Raw genomic sequence first — 17,471 nt, forward strand, 5'->3', positions numbered from 1 at the left:
CCGTGAGGAAGTATATAATTGCCACCAATGCTGAAGCAAAGCCATTCGTGATATTGCCATTGTTAAATCCAATGCTGAGCTCTTCGCAGCCTTTGATGACATAGATCGTGCCGACGTACAGGCCAAACGTTTGAGACGAAAAGTCGGTAATCGTGCGCATATAGTCGCAGAGGTTGAATATTGCGGTGCACCAGTGGAAAATGGCGGACCAGATACCAACCCAGACAAGAAAACGAGGATACAGGGTGACATCGTAGATTTTAACGATATCATAGATCGTATAGTTGAACAGTGAGATCAACCCCGTCACTCCAACGACCGTCAATGGCTGGCAGGAAAGAAGGCTAAAGACGGCCGCGGCAAGGGCCGAAGAGAGGAGAGCCTCGTTGATTCCAAAAAACCCGTCTGTATTCTGTTGCATGTCAAGTTGAAAGGCCAAGGCTGGCAACAGATTGACGAAATAGATCCGAACCGTTCCGGCAAAGACACGATAAACGAATCCATCTTTGAAGTCGCTCCAATAGCAGGGAAGCCGTCGACGGACATCGTGATACATTCCCCGGCCAGGGCGCTTAAGACGGCTGAAGAGGCCTTGATCGTCTCGCCATTTGTACGGTTCATCCAGGGTCTCCATTGTAGGATCTCTGTCCGGCCCGGTTATGTTGATATCGGGATAGAACAGAAGGATAAATTGGGTCAGACCCGGGGATGGTGTTTGATCGCGCCGTTGTTACAGCGCCGTGTAATCAGAAAACTGCAAAGAAAGGAATCACCTGTTTATATATGTGTATGAGGAATCGTTGAACTTCTGCCAATGCCGATCCTCGCTAGGGTGACCCATATCTGGCCAGGCTGGGTGAGTCTGCTCCACATGCGATTTTCGCCACTGATTGTGGCACCTACGAATGAGCTATTCGAAGGGGCGGCACAGACTAGGGCATGCGAGGAGGTATAGATCGTGCAACCAAGCAAGCTCAAAGATCTTCTGAATCTTTCAAGGCGGACGGGACATGAGCAGACAGGAAGAGAAATCTACAACACGACATTCGATCAACAGGCAATTCTAATCTTGGTGTTGCGGTCCTTGGGCGAGAATGGATCTCGTCCCTCGAGGTTGACCGCAACAATCTAAACCCGGAACCATGACGTGACTGGGCAATTGTGCAAGAACGTTTTTGAAAGGGGCCAGCACATCTCCCCTAAGCGAGCGCTGTAAAACCTAGACTACGCCTGAGAAGAGCGGGAGTCGCTCAACTTGTTGGGGAAAAATGCACTTGAGCAGCTGGCACACTGGGGCTTGCGTGGCTAAATGAGATAGAACTGTCGAACATGGGATCAACTCCTCTGATCGAAAATGGAAGTTCATTTTCGACCACGACGCGATGAAAATGTCAGCGGCGGGCTAGTGGACCCCACTATTTGCAGGCTGGCCTGGCCTGATTAGCAAATGACCTTTTTCTGCCCGGGCAGAAAAAGAGCGCCCGTAATGACGTTGGCAGTTTTTGTCATGGCGGCGGCTGTGTAAACCGTGTCGCAGGAATCTCGGTGGGTGGAACCATTCCCCGTCCACCTCTCGTCTCTACCCTCGCCATCTACTTACGACACACTCGATTCTCTCAGAAGCGCCGACTGGGCCATGGCTTTAAATTCACAATTGTACGACAATATCTTTGAGAGGATTCGAGCACCTCTCGCCGAAGCCGTCGATGATGCGCTATCTTCCTTACACCAAAACAGCGGGACCCCACTGCTTCGCCTCGAGGCATGTCTTGATCATGACCACAGTGAGGCTGCACAAGGTGCGCAAAAGGAGGCTAAGCGAACCACGCTTGTAAGTCTGATGCTCCATATAGTCTCTCTGATCACTGCACCCCAAAAGACTATCTACCAGGGGTAATACCGGGGGCAAGTTCTTCGTCGATCGCTGATTAAGGACCAAGGCAACAATCGAGCTTTCCTCCTTCCGGAGAAGGGGAGGCAGCGTGGAAGGTGGAACAGATGTAGAACAGAACCACAGCGATCAAGAAACCCAACATCAACGGCGACTCTCTAACGATAGCCGCCTCCTACAAAATTCCTATCGTCTCAAGCGGCGCAAAGTTGTCGGAGGCTTACGGTTGGCCCGTCCTGCACCTCCTACTCGAGTTGCCTCGCCCGAAAGGGAGACATCACGACGCTTGACTAGTAACTTCCGCCACTTTCCTAAACGAAATGCTCAAACAATCATTTACAACCAGGAAATGTCCCATTTCGAACGCCTCATCGTGGGTATTTGGGAACAGATCCACGGTACCCCTGAATTAAATCCGTCAGACTCGGTAAGTGAGCATGTTCTGCAATTCATTGTCTCTTAGTCTCGCCACCCGAATGATGAACTGGTGTCTTTCGCGGAAGAACGTGGAACAAACCATGTCCTGCGATCGCACTCAACCCCAGAGGATGATGGCGCGGATATCTTGGCCTTCCGATGATTCAGGTCACTGGCCTGACAGTTATAATCGAGTTATGTGTGGGGTTTGAAACTAATTTTGTTCCTCACGAAGTTGAATCTCTGGCACCAGGTAAACCAATCTGGAGCCACAATGTCTATTTGTGATGTCGATTCTAGACATGGAGCTCCTGGTGTTCTTTCCATCCTTGGAGATGGGGATTTTCGAAAACTGAACGTCTGCTGTCGAAGAATTACGCAAGCAAGTCGCTGCTGTAGATCGCTCGAAGTCATCGTCCAAGCTCAATGGATCCAGTGTTACGAAGAGCAAGTTCAGAAGCTTGTGGTAGAAGATCCAGACCTATCACTTACTAAGGGCCGCGCGATCGTGCAAGCACAAGCATGCAAAGATTTCGGTTGGTCTTTGAAGGAGCTGCGGAACAAAATGTGAGCATGTGCTATCGTGCCCCTGAGTTTCTTCCTTTCGGACGAAAAGGACTCTAGCTCTAATTTATCCTCGCGGCTTCTTTCGCCTCCTATAATATGCTGACTAGTGCATTCAAAGGGCGATATGGCGCGGCTACGACTCGATTCGAGAAGCTGGTGGCTGGGTTCCTCTGATCTTCGCAGGCATGGGTCTCTACCGCTTCTGCAAGTATCGTCTGGGATTCTGTCCACAGAACATTGCGACACTCAAGAGACTTCGTTTACGATTCGAGGTTGCTGCCGACACGATCCATCCGGAATGGCGCCTCTTGCTCTCAATCATTGGGAAGCCGACAACTCGCGTCTATCATGGACATCCCTGTGACTGGGTGGTCAGCAAAGATAGTCCGCCCATCCCTTTGGCAGATACATACTCCCAATGGACGCCAGACTTTAAGTTCGAGCATTTAGAGGACAGCACCATTGATGAGCAGGCGTGGGGTTTGATAGATCCGCGGACTGAAAACAGGCATGTTCAATGGACGTTACCGAGACAATTCTCGTGCGAGAAATGCGGATCGACCCAGTCGAATGATGTTAGCACTAATGAATGCCTCTGCTTTCCGGCTTTGTTCGGAAGTGGCCTGCGGAAACCCTGCCCGGTACAAGTTTTCCGAACGGAGGACGGAAGGAACAATGGTCTCCTTGCTTGCTGTGTGAGTCTCCTATCCTATCTTATCAGGCGACTACTATTGCCACTAATAGACAATAATAGCCGTTCGAGCGAGGTGCAGCCATCGGCGAATTCGTTGGCGTCATTACGCAGGGCATTCGACGCCTGGATGTTATGCAATGCTCAGGGCCCGCTGCTACATATCAGATTTGGCAGGGCCATAAGGGGAACTATACTCGCTTCATCAATCATTCTTGCCAGCCGAACTCGCAGTATGAGCGCTTTCCGTGGCTCGGTGTTGAGCGTCACGTACTCGTATCTAAGGGTATCCTCGCGGGCGACGAAATCACGGTGGACTATTCCAACGACTATTGGAATCATTTGGACAAGGAGTGCTTGTGCGGTGAAACTAGTTGCCGATTCAAGACGAGAAATGGGCGAATTCCAGGTGAACAGGGCCCAACTAGATAAATCAAGGTCGCCAAGTGAGGAAAGAAGAAGATACATTCTTCGACTCCCGTGGCTTACATCCAGACCAACATTTTTGTCTCACATCCCGGGCTCCTAAGCTATTCAAAATAATCCAGAAGACATACAACAGCAAATTCCATGGACTGGTACGTGGGCTATTCTCGGCGAGCACATTGTCACATGCGAGCGTAGCACCATCATCTTCGTCATCATCACCGTCGTCTTAGTTACCAGAGCATTTCCGCCAGTCATCTAACCAAGACCTATTCCATGGACAGAATAAGCTTGCTTCATACCTTAAGAAGTGCGTCATAGTGGTTGTATTGCTAGAAGGATGACACACACGCCGTTTACTTCCAGTACGCCATTCAGATTGTCCATGCTAATTGTTCGGTCAGGGGCGGTTCTGAACAAGTGTTCACTGAGGTCTGTCTGCCGTGCCCCAGCTGGGTCAACTGGCCCGGCTGATATACACGAATTGCCAGAGTGGAGTCCCTGCGGTCCCCCTGAACCCGGACATCCTAGCTGATAGCAAACCGAATGTTAACGAAACAGTGAAGAAATGGCCTGTCCGAGGAGAATCGAATCAGCCCTCCGAACTCATAAGGGGTTAGAGTCTGTGATCGCTGAGTGGAACCTCTTTTATCAATTGTCGATGGCGCAGCATGTAACGCGATCAGAGCATTCGTAGAACAAATCCAAGGAGGTATAGAATCTCACAATATTAGCTGGCAAATGAGACCTCGAACCACCAAGCTAGGGCTCCCGCCCCTGATGCGACTATTAACAAGCCACAAGACTGGTGATGGCACTTGCGCGAGGGGTGTCGAGTGTCAATTGGCCGCATAGAATACATGCTACTATCAAACATGATTCTGTAATCGGACCTACAAAGGTCACTACGACGTTTTGTCCACATCACGCCAAATACGGGGGCAATTCTTCACCGTTCCTGCTGGCCGACAGCGCTACCCCACCGACAGGACCCTCAGTTGTACATGACCGACTCGATTGGAGAAGACATTGTGAGGGATTAGTTTTGCTCTGGTAGGTGACTTGTACCGGTTAGCGTTAAGCTCGACTTTGAATGCCACTGACCAAATATGCCGATTTTCTATTGCGATGGCGTACCTCCTCGAGAGGTAGGGAAGTAAGAATGTTGGTGGCAGAGCTGGTGAACCCTTTATCGAGAGCCACAGTGGGTACGTTGCCGTCCATTCTCTAGAGTCGGGGTCTGCTGAATTCGGTCTGCAGTCCGGCCACATCATCTTCACACGATGAGTCGCTCAGGTTGTTTTTATGCACCCCATTGAAGGTGATCTTGTAAGCTGTCCTATTGTAGGAGTTGCGGCTTGCATAAGCATGCAGACCAAGGTAGACGACCGCAATGTCCACTTGGTTGCAGTTTCGAAACTACCTGGTTCACAGCCTTCACCTGGATCATATATTACTTGCAGTCTGAGTTGCAACAATACCTTGGTTGTTACTGAGGCGTCAGGTCCGCCAAATATCAAAGCATCTGGCTGGGTCGCTTTGATCGACATCTTCCCGATTCTTTGGACAACGTTCTTCCGCAATACGATCTCTTGGCAATTGCTGTACTCTTTGCCAAAATCTCCCAGACATAACGGCGGAGTAATTTCGCTACAGTTGAATATTCGAACTTTCCGTGAGTGTGAGACGAGCAGACTCCACTCCACTCCACTCCACTCATATGTTTGCTAGTGCCTATGCCACTGACAGAAATGACACGAAAGGAGATCAGTGAGAAAACCGTGTTCGTATATATCACTATCTGTTTAGCGCAGTAGTGACAAGCCAGAACCGGCAGGGTGAGAGATATGAGAGGTAAGTGATGAGAAAAGAGAGTGCTCCTCTAAAATGATAGGGCTGGGCTTGGGACTCCGAATATGTGTGAGTGGTGTGTCATGTGGAACTTCGAACGGGGGGACAAGAAGATAGATTGCTTGGAGGCTCCTCTTCCCAACAACAGCTACGGATGATGGCCTTGGCGGCAGACTCGTCCTCGGCGAACGATCTGGGAAGCTGGAAGGCTGATTGATACATACGGATATGATTCTTTAACAAAGTTCGAGTGTTAGGATACAGTCCCCCTTGTATTTGATGAAGGACAGGCGCGCATCGTATCGTATCACATTGCATTACAGAACAGAACAGACTAGAACAGGGAACAGTAACTCACTTGGATTGAAAGGTTCGTCATGTCATGTTATGTCACTTTTAACAGACATTATCACATCGCAAAGACTACGTAACTCTTGCTAACACAACAATCTGCCTTTCCAGACCTCACCAAGCTCCCAAACGAAAGCAGACCCGAAACCCACATATCATATTATACAATATTCATAATGTCCGCCCTTCGCTTGATCGAACGCGGTCAACGCATGGTCGAACGTCAGCGACGCATGGAATGGCAAAAAGAACAACGCGAAGCCAATCTCGAAGCCCAAATGAGACGAGAAGAGAGAAGAGCACAGACCGACGCGGAACGAGATGCCAGACGCGTCCAACAAGAACAAGAACGAGAAGCGAGAAAGCAGGAAAAAGATCTCGAGAAAGAGAAACGCCAGATTAAAATGGAAATGGATCGTGAGGAACGAGAGAGACAGAGAGTAAGAAAGGAAATTGAAAAGGAAGAAAGAGAGAAAATGAAGATGAAGAGGAATATGGAGAGGGAAATGGAGAGGGAAGAGAGGGAGAAAATAAAAAGAGAGAGGGATATGGCGAAGGTAGGAAAGGGTAGAGAGAGGGAGATGGTAGAGGACGATATAGAGAAGGAAATGGAGAGATTGAGACTGGATGCTCGAGGACTCGGTGGTCAGAGTTCGAGGACTATGTCGTCGTCAATGTCACCACCGATACACCCACAGACAGAACCGGTACTATCGTCATCGCTATCGTCTGTACCTGCGGCTGAATCTGCATCTGCGCCAGGGCAAGGGCAAGGACGAAGTCTTGTCTTCTGCACGGAATGCGGAAACCAATGTCGACCGACCGACAAGTTCTGTGGCGGGTGCGGAAATCGAATGATTCCAGCATCTTGATAGAATTTTCTCCAGAGGGAGAGACAGAGAGGGAGTCTAGTCTGACTTGATATTTGGCGAAGTTGGGAGGAATTCTGATGTTGGATTATACCTATTTTATACCCATCATTGGACTCATATTGTATGAAATGAATTTGATGACACACCAACTGATGCGATGCGCTAAGATGCCTGAAAAGACGATCATGAAATCAAATATGGGTCATCTGTCGATCAAAACGAACTTTTTGGAGTGATGATGTAGGTTTAAAGACTGGTAGAGAATGAGTGGATCCTTCGTCGACTATCCTATTCATCAGTTCATGACTTGATCTTGGATGTGCAATACTAGCGAGACGACATCCATCACGAGAACGAGGCCTGGGTTTTATGATCATCATTCCGAGTTCTATGGCCGTCGGCCACGAAGAATCCAATCTATTCTAGGGTGCTATGTGGTTTAATCCCAATGCTCCTTTGCCTCAGTGACCTGCCTGACATGTCCCAACGGGTGAACCAATCTGAGAACCATGCATCTATCTTCATGGCATGCAGGAAATACAACCTTCAAAAACCGCTAGCTCTGTCGCCTCTAATGTGTTCTTCAGAACCAACGAGTTTGTAGGTAGAATCGATCTTGTCAAAGATGTTGATGAATCGCTGCGCTGGGATATGGTCGTCCAGAATACCTTGGCACACTTCTTTCGACTTCCATTTCTTACAATTAGGGCAAAGGCCTCCCCGAGTAGGACTGAGTTTGGTAACGAGGCATTCTGCGTGGAATCCAGTATGACAATCTGAGCAGATCATAGGACCTACTGCACGACAGATACTTGGACCCATTTCCAGCTTGTTCCCTGCGGCTCTTGCAGATTTCTTTGCTTCAAATTCCTCTCGCAGCCGAGCAGGAGGAGAGTAGGTGTACAGATCTTCTTCGCAAATAGAGCACTTGAACCGGAATGCGTGGCTGGTTTCGGGGTCCGCGAAGCGGTCGTCAAAGTAAAGCTTCAGGCAATGATAGTCGATGAGATTGTCGAGGTCAGGTTCCAACCATGGATGCTTAGCTACCAGGAGTTGAAGATGCCAGTACACCTCTTGGAACAATTTTTCCACCCCAAAGGCCACATCGTATGCTCGCATGCTGAGGTCGGCGTTTTTGAGTTGTAGCTCATATGTCCCACAGATCTGGTATGCGATGTCCAAATCGGTGAAGGCGTTGAGAACCCCACGCTGAGCAACCAAAAGGTATTTGACGTCTGGATCCAGGAGGTCCGAATGGAGAAGTTGTTCACGCTCTAGTGTGTATGTGGCTGTTGTGGCTTCCTGTTCAGTGCACAAGTTGTCTTTTTGCTCGCTGAATCTTCGATGAGCATCAAGCGTGGGTTTTGGCAGTTCCCATATCAGATCTTCCGTCAAGGCACATCTGTGGTGCTTGCTGGACTTGAGCATGGCCATGGTCTGTTCGGACATTGTAGCTGCAATGATTGCCATCAACTCTATCTGTCTCCAGTATGGTATCGTGTCTGATGGAGGGTTTCCATTCTCTGCTTGATGTACAAGATTCTGGAAGAATGGTAGGCCAGATGTCTCTTTGGCATATCGGTAGTTGGCCATGGCCATCAGACACCAGCAAGTGGGATTGGGAAGCAAGTGTTGTTGGTAGCTCCTGGTGTCATGGAGGAAGGCTCATGGAGGATGAGGGAGAGAGCAAGTATCTGTAGCAACCGCTAGCTAATGTGAGAAATGTCGATGTTCACAAGCAATCAAGGAAAACGTGCGTGTAGCAGAAGAAGAAATTGTGTCTCTGGGTGAGAAGGAAGATCTGATCTCTCTGAGTTTTCCATGTGCATCTTATCAACAACGTAACAATGTATTCCCGGATTGTCCTGTATCTCAAACAACCAAGTAGGAAACTTGACACGTGCATGTTTGACGGCGCACTTGCTGACCTTCATATTGACTGAGATCTGAGTTCCATAACAAGCAAACGACCATCGGCTGCTGTCAAGGTTTGACTGCTTCACAACTAGACATTACCATCATATGTTCAGTAGCATCCGAACTGGTGACATGGAGCAAGCTTTGACCAGGCCAAAATCCAATGGCCACGATGGTCCCATTCTCAGACATGTTGTGGATTGGGCTCATAAGCAGAAGAGGATCATGGGAGCGAGCTAGCTGCTAGGGTAGTGGGCGTGCTGTGCCTGATACCCTCTTCATATATCTTACATTGATATGTATAGATTCAAGTCATCGTAAGCTTTCTTCTTCTGGCATCTTGGATGCATTGTTCTTGACAATGGTGGTGTTGAGGACACTTGTATCCAAGGTCAAATGCTGGTAAAAGCCAAGCGGATATACAACTTGGATATGTACTGAAGAAGGCAATCGGCCCTTCGATCACACTTAGGTTGGCTTGCTCAAGCATGTTTTCAATCATTGAGTATGCAAACCTGTAATAAGAGCCAAACAAGATGTCGTTGATATTGACGTTGGCCGTTGCGCCAGTGAATGTAAATACTCCCCCGTAGTAATAGAGGTTCAGTTTACGGCGGAACTTTTGATCAGCTTCGTACAATCGTAACATCGACTTCAAATGGCTTGTCCATCCTCCCACTCTTTACAGGCGCATTCGACCACTGGATGCGGATTGTAACATTCTCCGATATATTGGTGGATCGGAGCATGTCTACCATCCACCAGACCCGACATCTAAATCCTTCATCATGACCCCTCCGGCCGCCGATCTCTCCTCCAAATTCGGTGCTCCAGCAAAGAAATCCATCTTCGAACGACAAAAGGCCGAAGCGGAGGCAAAGAAGGCCCGAGAGAAAGCAGAGACTGCTGCTGTTCTAGAAGACTTTGTCAAAAGTTTCGATGATGAGAGTGACTCTCATTACCCATCAAAGCGGCCTACCGCTGGCTCTGGCGGGCCCTCCTCCGGCGGCTACGGTCCCGCTCCAGGGAAGAGACACTTCACCACCACAAGTTTGAAGAGTGGCCCTGGCAGCCTCGGGCCCAGCCCATCGCTACCAAAAAGCGGACCTGGGAGTCTAGGGCCTTCGCCATCGTTTGGGAAGAAGAGACAACGCGATGAATACTCTGGTTCCTGGGAGCGTGAGCGCGACCGAGACCGGGGGATGCTCTCATACAACAATGATCGAGATACCAATCACCCGCGAGACCGAAGTGATTTCCGTCGTCAAGAAAGAGAGGTAGAACATGGTGATGCGGACGAGATCAAGGCAGCTGCAAAGCCAACACTACATCTCTCATCCCTTCCCCCCAAGACATCGCCTGCGGTCATTAAAGGGCTCTTTGCCCCATCGCCGTTGACCGTTGAAGACGTTCGCATACTGCCTGCAAGTTCTACTCCTAGCGAGAGAAAATCCATCTCAGCCATCATCACCCTTGCGGCTGAAACACCTGCCACCGACATCGACACAATGGTTTCACACTTGCAGAACCGATATCTAGGCTTTGGATTTAATCTGTCCATCTCTCGTCATCTTTCTTCAGCTGCTTTGTCTGGCTCGACCTCATTGGGCAGTAATGTTCCTTCAGGAAACCTCAACAGTCTTCCCTTTGGCGCGAAGCCGATCCCACAAAACACCTCACTCTCGCGGGCTCCTCCACCAGGACAGAATTACAATCGGTTCGCCCCACCTACATCATACACTTCTTCCACGCCTTATGGACCTCGGTCCAATATGCCTTCCACACAAATCTCCGTCATTCCGCCTTCCGACCTCAAGCAATTGAAACTCATCCACAAGACTGTAGAAGCCTTGCTTTCGTACGGACCCGAATTCGAAGCCTTGTTAATGTCCCGCCCAAACATTCAGCGCGATGAACAGTGGGCATGGCTTTGGAATTCCCGATCGACAGGAGGTGTCTACTATCGTTGGCGACTTTGGGAGATCCTGACCAACGCCACAGCCAGAAATCGAAGGAGACCGGCAGGAGGCTACGGGTCACGTCCTCAAGGAGATGTCATCTTCGAGGGCCAGAGCATGTGGGTTCCGCCTGAAGACGGGTTAAAGTTCGAATACACTACCAAGATTGAAGAGTTCATCAGTGATGACGACTATAATTCATCCGACGAAGAGGATATGGAAGAGGATGGCGGCTTGGCTAGACGATATCATGATCATCAGAGAATGAGCGGCGTGACGACCGAAACACACGACAATGATGGTGCAGGGTATTTAAACCCTCTCGCAAAGACCAAACTTGTCTATCTCCTCTCTCGATTACCCGACTCCAACTCCAAACTTCGAAAGGGTGACGTAGCCCGGGTGACAGATTTCGCCATCGAGCACGCCGGGGCTGGAGCAGATGAAATCGTAACATTAATCACCAGGAACATCATTAATCCATTCTGCTTCGCAGTACAAAAGCCAAAGTCAAGCAGGAACTCCTCTGAAGAAGACGAGGCTACGCCGGATATTGACGCCGAGAGCGAGCAGAAACCCTCATCCTCAACTCTCAAAGACACAACAGCAACCTCTCTCGTCGGCCTCTATCTCGTCTCCGACATCCTATCATGTTCCGCAAGCTCCGGCGTACGGCACGCCTGGCGATACCGGTCTTTATTCGAAACACAACTCCGTCGTCAAAATGTATTCCCCATCCTTGGACGCGCAGAACGGCGATACAACTGGGGCAAGTTGAAAGCGGACAAATGGCGACGCAGTGTGCAAAGCGTTCTGAGTCTCTGGGAAGGATGGTGTGTATTCCCACAGGATGCACACGAAGGATTTGTCCAGGGATTTCTAAATCCACCATTAACGGCAAAGGAGAAACACGAGCAGGAAAAAAGAGAAAAGGAAGCAAAAGAATCAGACATGTCGGCCAAAGACAAGAACACCGCCAACATCAATAGATGGCGTAGCGTCGAAAGTTCAGAGACTGGGTCCGGGCCTAACCAGGGCTACTCAGCCCGTATTGACGGGAGTCGAATGGACGTGGATAGCGGCATCGACGGCACTCCAATGCGACCGGATGGGAATGAGGGCGAGGAAGGGGACGAGGGTTTTGATGATGCAGATCTTGATGGAACTCCTATGGTAGATTCGAGTGACGAGGAATTCGAGGCAGACGAGCCTGGCCAGGTGCCTCCACCTCCAGGTCTACCTCCACCACCGCCGGCGGAGGTGCCAGACACAGATATGAAAGACGCTGATTCACGGCCGCCACAGCCGCCACAGCCGCCACCGGAAGCTTCGTCATCTGCATCAGAACCACATGCCCAAGGTCGACGAGCTCGTCCTAGAGCGGCCGATTTCGATGACATGTTCGATTGATTCATCGATGCTTGCTTTCACGAGAAACTTAGGTCTAGTCTTGTGTACATGTATAAACAAATGACAAAACAATAAGTCTTCTTTCACTATTGATAAGCTAAAGAGAGTCGCTAGTCAAGCCAAAGAACTGTACGTACAGACAACTCTTAGTCTTACGTTAGTGGACATGATAATACAACGATTAACTTTGAGTGAAAGAACACAGGTCGAAATTGTATCTAGTGTATCAATTCTTCTTCTTGTCGAGACGAATGAATAGAACCCAACTCCGCGTCGAAACAGAAATACCATCCATCAGTTCCAATCCCACCACGTCACATATCAATACTGACCCATCCATAATCACATCAGCCATACAGGTAGGTAGGTACCTAAGGTTGGTGATGCGACAGGCTGTTTGGTGGTGTTGTGTCTTTAACCATAACCATAATTCCATATCCAGGGTTTCGTTTCGCCCAGAAGCTCTTTCCTGGGGGGATTGGGCCCAGCTAGCCGTTGGGGCCGCTAACAAGCTCTAACATATTCCAAATAATGATTGGATACTCGCACCAATATATGCAAATAACCTATGACGAGCCTATACCTGCTCTGCGCTCTCCTTGCCAGGTTCCCCTTCAGCTTCCACGGTGCCTTTGAGTCTTGGCTCGGTAAATGTCTCAGGTTCAGGTTCATGAGTTGTCGTCTTCTCCAGTGGTGCAGTTCCATCGTCAGTGCTGGCGGTGGTCTGTTTGCTGACGGGAATGGCATCTGTGCTTGGGTCGACTTGTTCTCTTTCCAACTCAGGACCGTCTGCCTGGCCGCTACTTGCAGTTGTCGCGTTCGATAGACCGACGTCTTCGACTGAAGTTTTTTGGCTCAGAGGGTTGGATCTTTCCTGGGTCGGCGTGCCAAGAGAAGGTTCTGGCGTTTTACTGTCAGTTGGGGCAGAGGATGGGGTGATCTCGTCCTTCGTAGATGGTTCATGATCAGTGGTGTCGATTGTAGAAGGAAGAGGGCTGTCGGCCACTGTGGCACTCTTGAGTTGCTCTGACTTGGAGTCGGAGACTCCTGTGGTCTCCAGCGCAGCTTGAAGAGGCTCGTCGGCCGGCTTGGATGATGAGATACTTGTTACATTGATTTCATCCGTGTCGTCGATCGTCCAGAGAGAATGAGGCTTGAACATTGAAAATTGCAGAGTTGGGGGCGATGTTGCGCTCGCTGCTGGTGACCTGGCCGGTGCCCTTCTTTGTGGTCCGCGGGCTCTACTCTTCCGGGCATCGTCGAGGGTCTTAGTCTCTTCGGCTGGTTCTGGCTCTTTTTCTTTAGGAGGTCCTAGGCCTAGCTTTTGATTGAGATCGTTCATAAAACTGCCACGAAGATTCGCAATTTTTGGCCCTGTGCCTGGTCGAGCCGGAACCTGCGGCTTCACTTTAGCCAAAGGCGGAGACACCTTGTCTTGCGCAGGCTCGGCTGCCTCTGGGGATGTCTGTTTCGTTAAGACATCTCCGGCAGGTTTCTTGGGCCGGGCAGGAATCTGGGGTTTTGGTCGACCAGGAATACTGGGCACCTTCTTCAGTTCAGTCGGTGATGAGCCTTTCGGTTCAGTCAGGGTAGCTCCGAAGGGTGGCGCTGCATGGACCTCCTTGTCGGGGCGAGCGGGTACACTCGGAGCTTCTTGAGCTGACGAGGCGCCTTCTCCGAGTCTACTCTTCCCTGGTCGAGGGGGCACCAAAGGCTTTGCGGTAGCCTCGGTTGGGCTGTCTGGCTCATCTTCAGTTTGAGCGGCACTGACTGTCGTCACGAGGTGGTGGCTCTCTGGACTGTCTTCCCAGATATCTGAGCTAGGGAAACGAGGTATGGCTCCGGGTCTCGTAGGCATGTCATTTCGCAGGTGGGGTGCGAAGACAGATTTGGCCAATCTCTCTTCTCTGGGTGCAAAGGTTTGTCGATCAGCTTCCGTGGCCTCCCCTTTTCTTGCATGCTCCTGCTCGGAGGTCTCGAAGGTCTTGGACGTCTCCTTGTCCAGTCCCTGGCTTCCGACCTGCTCCGGGAGATCTGGAGTTGACACGGTTGCAGAGTATAATGCACTGCTGGGAGTGTCCTCCCAGATATCTTGGCTGGGAAATCGTTGCTTCAGAGCGTTTGGCCTCTGTTTGAAACGCTCGGCGTGGCTTATCGGCTTCTGACCATCGTCTTCTGGGAACAACGGCTCGTACTCAGTAACATCCTCGAGTGGAGTGTGCTGGTTTTCTCTGTCGTCGTGGTGGGAGACAAATCTTTGCAAGGTATTGGAATTACTCGAGGAGCCGTACAAGCTGGTTGGTCGACTGGATGGGCGTGAGCCTGGGGTACCATCGCCACGATAATCGTCATGAAAGCTGCTGTGGCGTTCTTGTTTAGGTGACACTGCGGGTTGCATGTGGCTTATTCCAACCTCTTTGGCAACCTCATCCTCAGCCAGAATTGGAACGGAGTAGCCATGTTCATTGATATAGTTGTCTTCATCAGTTGGGTGGGAGATGGAAGATCGTACTGGTCTTGTTTCGTTAAGACTTTCTTCACCACCAGTCACTTTGTTGTAACGGCGCTGAGGCTCAATATGGACTTCTTGTTCAGCTTCACTATCGATAGCATCATCTGATCGGCCAGATATTGAAAGCCTGCCTCTCCGCACCTCGGCCGGAATAGTTTCATCTGCGGGGAAACTAGCCTTTCGTAGGGGTGACTCGGTTGCCGGCTGAGATGTGTTTGTGACAGTGCGAGCAAGGCTGTTGGGGGTGTTTTGTTGGGAGCGTGAGAACAGCTCGGACGCGGTGTAGCCAACTTGCTCGTCTGGGTAGGAGAGTGCGGTTGAAGAAGTCCCTGTGGCACTAGTGAGCTCAAGAAGAAACATGGGAGTTCAAAGAAGGCAGACTTACCAAGGTTGGAAGCACGACTTGCGGTGTTACGGACGATCTGGTTGAGATCATCGCTGCTCAAGGCAAAGCTGCCGCGGCCACTGCCTATGCTTTCATACACACCATGGCCATGTGTCTCCTCAAACTGGGCGACCTCTGGGTGTTTTGCATACCAGTCTTTTTCAAACTTGTCTTGGGGCGCTTGGCCATGGCTATGCAACCCGTAACTGCCCGGAGGCGCGAATGTTTCTCTGCCACTCTTGGTCCTAGAATGATGGGATCTCCGCTTCTCGGTATTGTTGCCAGTAGTGTGGGGACTATGAGGAGCGGGGGAAGGGGCTTGGACGTCTCCCAGGAGAGGGTTGATGGGCACACGCAGACCAAGCTCAGCAGGGCCTTGCTCGTCGCCATAAATGGAGAGGCGGCGGCCTTCGTCCATGGAGCGACGACTGCCTTCGGTGGAGGGTCTGCGACCTTCAATAGCGGAGCCTGGTCTGGAAAAGCTGGATCTTGTTCTCACCTGGTGCAAGTGATCATTCTCCTCGATGCTAGGCGTGGGAGGTTTACCAAAGCCAGCGACACCCAGAAATGGAGCCGGTGTGCTATCGGTTCGTGTGACGGCTTGGACTTGAGCTGTAGCACTTGATTTTGGCAAAGAGGGCTTTGGTGCATAAAGCTTCAGGTCCTGGCCGATATTCCGAGTTTGAGCGGCGGCATCTGCACCAAGGGAGGAAGTGGGAGGTTGCTGGTTTGTCTGGAGGTCCATGATCTCGGCATATTCCATGCCCTCTTGGCCGATTGAAGGCAGATTCTGGACGCTAGGAGGTCTGGGGAGGGACTCGCGTTCGCTGGTCTTCTGACGGGACAGGTTGGCGGACCATGGCTCGTTCAAAGGACTCCGAGGAAAGTTTGCGGGGGATATGGAACGGTCGAGGCGTTTGTTGATGGGTCGAGGAGGGATATCTGGCAGCTTGCCCACACCTTGTTGTGAGGCAACTTGTTGGGAACGAGCAGGGCGAGGAGGAACGGTTGGGATGACTTGGGCGGACATGATGGGCAAGTGAATGCTTGATGTCTATGAGCATGAGAATGTTGTCAGTATGAAGTGGGGGAAAGTGAAGAATGAAGGCAGGAGAAAGGAAGGCAGTGGAAGGAGGATGCTGTCATGGGTAGGTGGGCCAAAATCGTGGTACAACGGCGGGATGACGATCGAGGGATCGTCGTGATAAGAAATGGGGTTGGAGAAAAGCTGGGCGACGCAATTGGGTTTGCGAGAAGTATGCTACATACCTAGTTTTGATGAGACAAAGGCGACCTGACGGTTGCGATGGAGGTGAAAAGGAAGCTCAACGGTCAGAAAACAAAACAAATGAGAATTGGAAGAATGACTTGAGTGTAGAGGCAGAGGGCGAAATGGTGAGAAGATATGGGTACTATGGCCACGAGGCGGTGTTGGGGTCTGGAAATGTCTCTAATTGTAGGATTGAGGCGTGCCCAGAGATATGCAGGCCACTGACCAGGTCACGGTGGATGAGTGGTTGAGGTGAATGTTTGTTGATGGCGATGATGTGCACAAGTGCAACAACGTGAAAGAACAGAACATCAGAAGGAAGTCGGGTCTTCGGTACTTTGCTTTCTGGCCGTCACTTCATTATCTATCTCGACTGAGATTGAGATCGACTCAAAATCGCGATTGTCGAGGGCTTATGCGGTAGAATAAAGGGCAAACTAGGCAGGGCTGGAACGTCAATGGCCAGTGGCCAGTGCCTAGTCGTGCCTAGTGCCCACTTATCCCTGATTCGGCTCGAGTCGGTCAAGAGGGAAGAGGGAATAGGGATTAAAGCCCAAGAAGAGGCAGCCAGGCGGTGGAACGATGGCCACAGCACGCCCAGAAGGATGCCCCGAGGAGCCCGAGGGAAGGCCAGGACGTGGCTCGCCAACGCTACCAAGTTACAGCATGTACAACCACTGTATCGGGCCAAGCAGCCAGTAAGAGTCGTTCTTGGGGGTGGGAAAGCTCGTCACCATCATCATTTTGGGTCCTCGATGGAGCCCCAAGGCCCGCAGGCACTTTGGGGACAAATCGCTGTTGGCTTGTCTGAGAATTGAGCAGATTACTATTGGCTGCGTTCCTCGTGCATGGGCCAAGGTTGAGTTCAGGTACCACATTCTGGCATCACACTAGCCATGCCGTTGACTCTTTTCAGGTTTGGGACTCAGAATTTACGTGTGAATGACGATTGT

At 50.6% G+C, this 17,471-nt stretch overlaps 6 protein-coding genes across 6 annotated transcripts; 4 read left to right on the plus strand and 2 right to left on the minus strand.

The window, feature by feature from the left end:
* Positions 1–1,599: 1,599 nt before the first annotated feature.
* On the plus strand, positions 1,600–2,471 carry PV10_02693 (uncharacterized protein; the record flags this gene model as incomplete). The annotated part of the gene is made up of 3 exons (XM_016367040.1): positions 1,600–1,831; positions 1,941–2,318; positions 2,355–2,471. Exons 1-3 carry the CDS (start codon positions 1,637–1,639, stop codon positions 2,469–2,471), a joined length of 690 nt encoding a protein of 229 aa, XP_016226558.1. The 5' UTR covers positions 1,600–1,636.
* A 111-nt stretch (positions 2,472–2,582) lies between these two features.
* PV10_02694 (uncharacterized protein) lies at positions 2,583–3,998 on the plus strand (the record flags this gene model as incomplete). Its single annotated transcript, XM_016367041.1, has 3 exons — positions 2,583–2,875; positions 2,994–3,570; positions 3,630–3,998. The coding sequence occupies 3 exons, from the start codon at positions 2,583–2,585 to the stop codon at positions 3,996–3,998; spliced, it is 1,239 nt and encodes a 412-aa protein (XP_016226559.1).
* A 2,372-nt stretch (positions 3,999–6,370) lies between these two features.
* On the plus strand, positions 6,371–7,052 carry PV10_02695 (uncharacterized protein; the record flags this gene model as incomplete). Its single annotated transcript, XM_016367042.1, has 2 exons — positions 6,371–6,634; positions 6,897–7,052. The coding sequence occupies 2 exons, from the start codon at positions 6,371–6,373 to the stop codon at positions 7,050–7,052; spliced, it is 420 nt and encodes a 139-aa protein (XP_016226560.1).
* Positions 7,053–7,612: 560 nt separating this feature from the next.
* On the minus strand, positions 7,613–8,659 carry PV10_02696 (uncharacterized protein; the record flags this gene model as incomplete). Its single annotated transcript, XM_016367043.1, has 1 exon — positions 7,613–8,659. The coding sequence occupies one exon, from the start codon at positions 8,657–8,659 to the stop codon at positions 7,613–7,615; it is 1,047 nt and encodes a 348-aa protein (XP_016226561.1).
* Positions 8,660–9,681: 1,022 nt separating this feature from the next.
* On the plus strand, positions 9,682–12,404 carry PV10_02697 (uncharacterized protein). Its single transcript, XM_016367044.1, has one exon. It carries the CDS (start codon positions 9,772–9,774, stop codon positions 12,349–12,351), a length of 2,580 nt encoding a protein of 859 aa, XP_016226562.1. The 5' UTR covers positions 9,682–9,771; the 3' UTR covers positions 12,352–12,404.
* A 4-nt stretch (positions 12,405–12,408) lies between these two features.
* On the minus strand, positions 12,409–16,911 carry PV10_02698 (uncharacterized protein). Its single transcript, XM_016367045.1, has 3 exons — positions 16,518–16,911; positions 15,249–16,302; positions 12,409–15,192 (listed from the first exon to the last, which is right to left on the minus strand). Exons 2-3 carry the CDS (start codon positions 16,276–16,278, stop codon positions 12,929–12,931), a joined length of 3,294 nt encoding a protein of 1,097 aa, XP_016226563.1. The 5' UTR covers positions 16,279–16,302; positions 16,518–16,911; the 3' UTR covers positions 12,409–12,928.
* Between the last annotated feature and the right edge of the window lie 560 nt (positions 16,912–17,471).

Source organism: Exophiala mesophila (genome assembly GCF_000836275.1).
Source record: "Exophiala mesophila strain CBS 40295 unplaced genomic scaffold supercont1.2, whole genome shotgun sequence".
Taxonomy (NCBI): Eukaryota; Fungi; Ascomycota; class Eurotiomycetes; order Chaetothyriales; family Herpotrichiellaceae; genus Exophiala; species Exophiala mesophila.